General features: G+C 41.3%; 1 protein-coding gene across 1 annotated transcript; it reads left to right on the forward strand.

Annotated features, from left to right (window-relative positions):
• Positions 1–385: 385 nt before the first annotated feature.
• Positions 386–1,348, forward strand: LOC102822440 (olfactory receptor 2T6-like). The gene has a single exon (XM_006877090.1). The coding sequence runs from the start codon at positions 386–388 to the stop codon at positions 1,346–1,348; it is 963 nt and encodes a 320-aa protein (XP_006877152.1).
• The last annotated feature ends 1,464 nt before the right edge of the window (positions 1,349–2,812 follow it).

Raw genomic sequence — 2,812 nt, forward strand, 5'->3', positions numbered from 1 at the left:
AACTACTAACCTTAAGTTTGGAAGTTCAAACTGACCAGCTGTTGCTTGGAAACCCTATACAGATTCGCTATGTTTTAGAACATACTCTATAACACTTAAAGGAGCTCTGGTAGCATAGTGGCTATGAATAGGGCTGCGAGCCGCAAGGTCAGCAGTTCGAAACTACCAGTTGTCCGTGGGAGAAATATGAAGCTTTCTGCTCCCGTAAAGATTTACAGCCTCGGAAACCCTGTACAGGGTCACTATGAGTCGGAACCGACTTCACAGCACATAACAACTATGATACTTAATAACAATAAGACAATATTTTAAAATATTTTTCCTACAGTAATTTTCATTAATGCTGTATCTCTCTTCTTATACCTCCAGGCCAAAATCAACCACAATGGATGAAGACAACAGTACTTTATCTAGTGACTTTACCCTTACTGGGCTCTTCACACACAGTAAAGTTTCAGGTTATCTTTTTAGCTTAATTTGTGCCATCTTCTTCATGGCCATCATAACAAATGGGGTCATGATCTTCCTGATCCACATAGATCCTCACCTCCATACTCCCATGTATTTCCTACTCAGCCACCTCTCCTTCATTGACATGATTTATATCTCCACCATTGTGCCTAAGATGCTGGTTGATTATCTTTTAGGCAATGAGATCATCTCCTTCATTGCCTGCACAGCCCAGTATTTTCTCTACATGGGATTTGTTGGGGCAGAATTCTTCCTGCTGGGTCTCATGGCCTATGATCGCTATGTAGCCATCTGTAACCCACTCCGGTACCCCGTCCTCATGAACCGGCGAGTCTGCTGGATGATCTTGGCCAGCTCTTGGTGTGGGGGTGCTTTGGACAGTTTCCTCCTTACTCCCATCACCATGAGTCTCCCTTTCTGTGCCTCCCACAAGATAAACCATTTTTTCTGTGAGGCTCCCACAATGCTGAGACTGGCATGTGGTGACAAAGCTGCCTATGAAATGGTGATGTACGTTTGTTGTGTCATGATGCTGCTTATCCCCTTCTCTGTGGTTATCGCATCCTATGCTAGAATTCTCATCACAGTGTATCAGATGAAGTCAGCAGAAGGGAAAAAAAAGGCCTTTGCTACTTGTTCTTCGCACATGATGGTGGTTACACTGTTCTACGGTGCTGCTTTATACACATATATGCTTCCCCAGTCCTACCATACCCCTATCAAAGATAAGATTTTCTCCGTCTTTTACACAATCCTCACCCCCTTGTTAAACCCTGTAATCTATAGCCTGAGGAACAGGGACGTGACAGGTGCCTTGAGGAGGGTTTGGGCAAGATGTAATGGAGTCCTGTGTAGTGAAACAAGAGAAGAATTCTGATTGTGTAAATCCTTTACAATCTTTCAAACGTGTGTTTGTTCTGTTATTTGAAGTATGGGCATTATGGATAATCCAAGAAATAACCACAAATGCCAATTTATATATTAAAGGTGTATCCGCAGTACTCTTGCCAAACTTTGTCAAAAATTTAAAACCATCTGCCTTAGTTATCTAGTGCTGCTATTAACAGAAGTACCAGAAGTGAGTGACTGTAGAAAACATAAATTTGTTCTTTCACAGTGTAGAAACCTATGAGTCCAAATTCAAAGCACCACTCTGGAGAAATATCCTTGTCTCTTTTCAGTATCTGCAGTCCCAAAATTCCTTAGAGATCTCCATGTGTCTTGACATAAATCTTCTCTGAGATCTAGCAGCTTCATCTTTCTGTGACCCCAGATCCAAAGGAAGAACTGCACTCCTGACTTTGCTTTATTGGTGGTAGTAGGTCCTCTTTCTCTGTTCACTTATCATTCCTCTATCTTTGTAAGATGAAACATGTTGCAGGCCACAACTCTGGGAAAGTCCCTTACATGGATTCAGGGCTGTTAAGTGATTAAGGGTATTGTTGTTAAATGCCTTCGAGTCCGATTTATAGTGGAACAACATCCTACTTTTATCTGTAAGGCTTACATTGACTGATTTTTCAGAAGTAGTTTTCAAGGCCTTTTTTCCTAGTTTATCTTAGTCTGGAAGCTCTGGTAAACCTGTTCACCTTGGATGACCCTGCTGATACTTGAAATACCAGTTACAGTATCTCCAGCAATACAAGTGCAGGCAAGTCACTGTAGTATGACAGACTGGTTTTCTTCTCTAAACCACCACCCATCACAGCCATCAAGTCAATCTGACTCACAGCGACCCTGTATAGGGTTTCTGGGAATGTAAATCTTTATGGGAACAGAAAGCGTCACCTTTCTCTGAAAGGCAGCAGGTGGATTTGAAGTGCCAACCTTACAGTTAGCAGTCCATCAGGTCTCTTAATCTGATATTCTTTAAATTCTAGGCTCTTTGAAACATCTCTCTATAATACTGTGGTTTCACAATTTTGACAGATACAGACTGGCTTCAGTGATGTTTTACTACTCACTGGACAGTAGAGACACTGGGTAGAGTAAATGCAACCAAGCCACCTATTATATTGCTTGATTTTATAATAAATATTGAATGAGCTGGGACAGGCCACATTTGGATACTTTGTATTGCACTCATGTGTTTGTCAGGAAAGCTGATATATCCATCTAAATAAAGCATGATTACCAGATGCAAATCAACATGACATCTATCCCTAGGTTCTCTGTTCAGAGGTTTCATTTCCTTCAACCTCATCAGACTGGCTCTATATCCCAGGTGACTGGAGAATGTATGCCTAACCTGGAAAATTGTGAAATAGAAGAATCCCACAAAGTAGAAGAGACTGAGTTAAGAAATCAGTTTCAATGTCAGCTCCATGTTTAAAGACTATAC

Source organism: Chrysochloris asiatica, unplaced genomic scaffold (assembly GCF_000296735.1).
Source record: "Chrysochloris asiatica unplaced genomic scaffold, ChrAsi1.0 scaffold00441, whole genome shotgun sequence".
NCBI classification, from domain to species: domain Eukaryota; kingdom Metazoa; phylum Chordata; class Mammalia; order Afrosoricida; family Chrysochloridae; genus Chrysochloris; species Chrysochloris asiatica.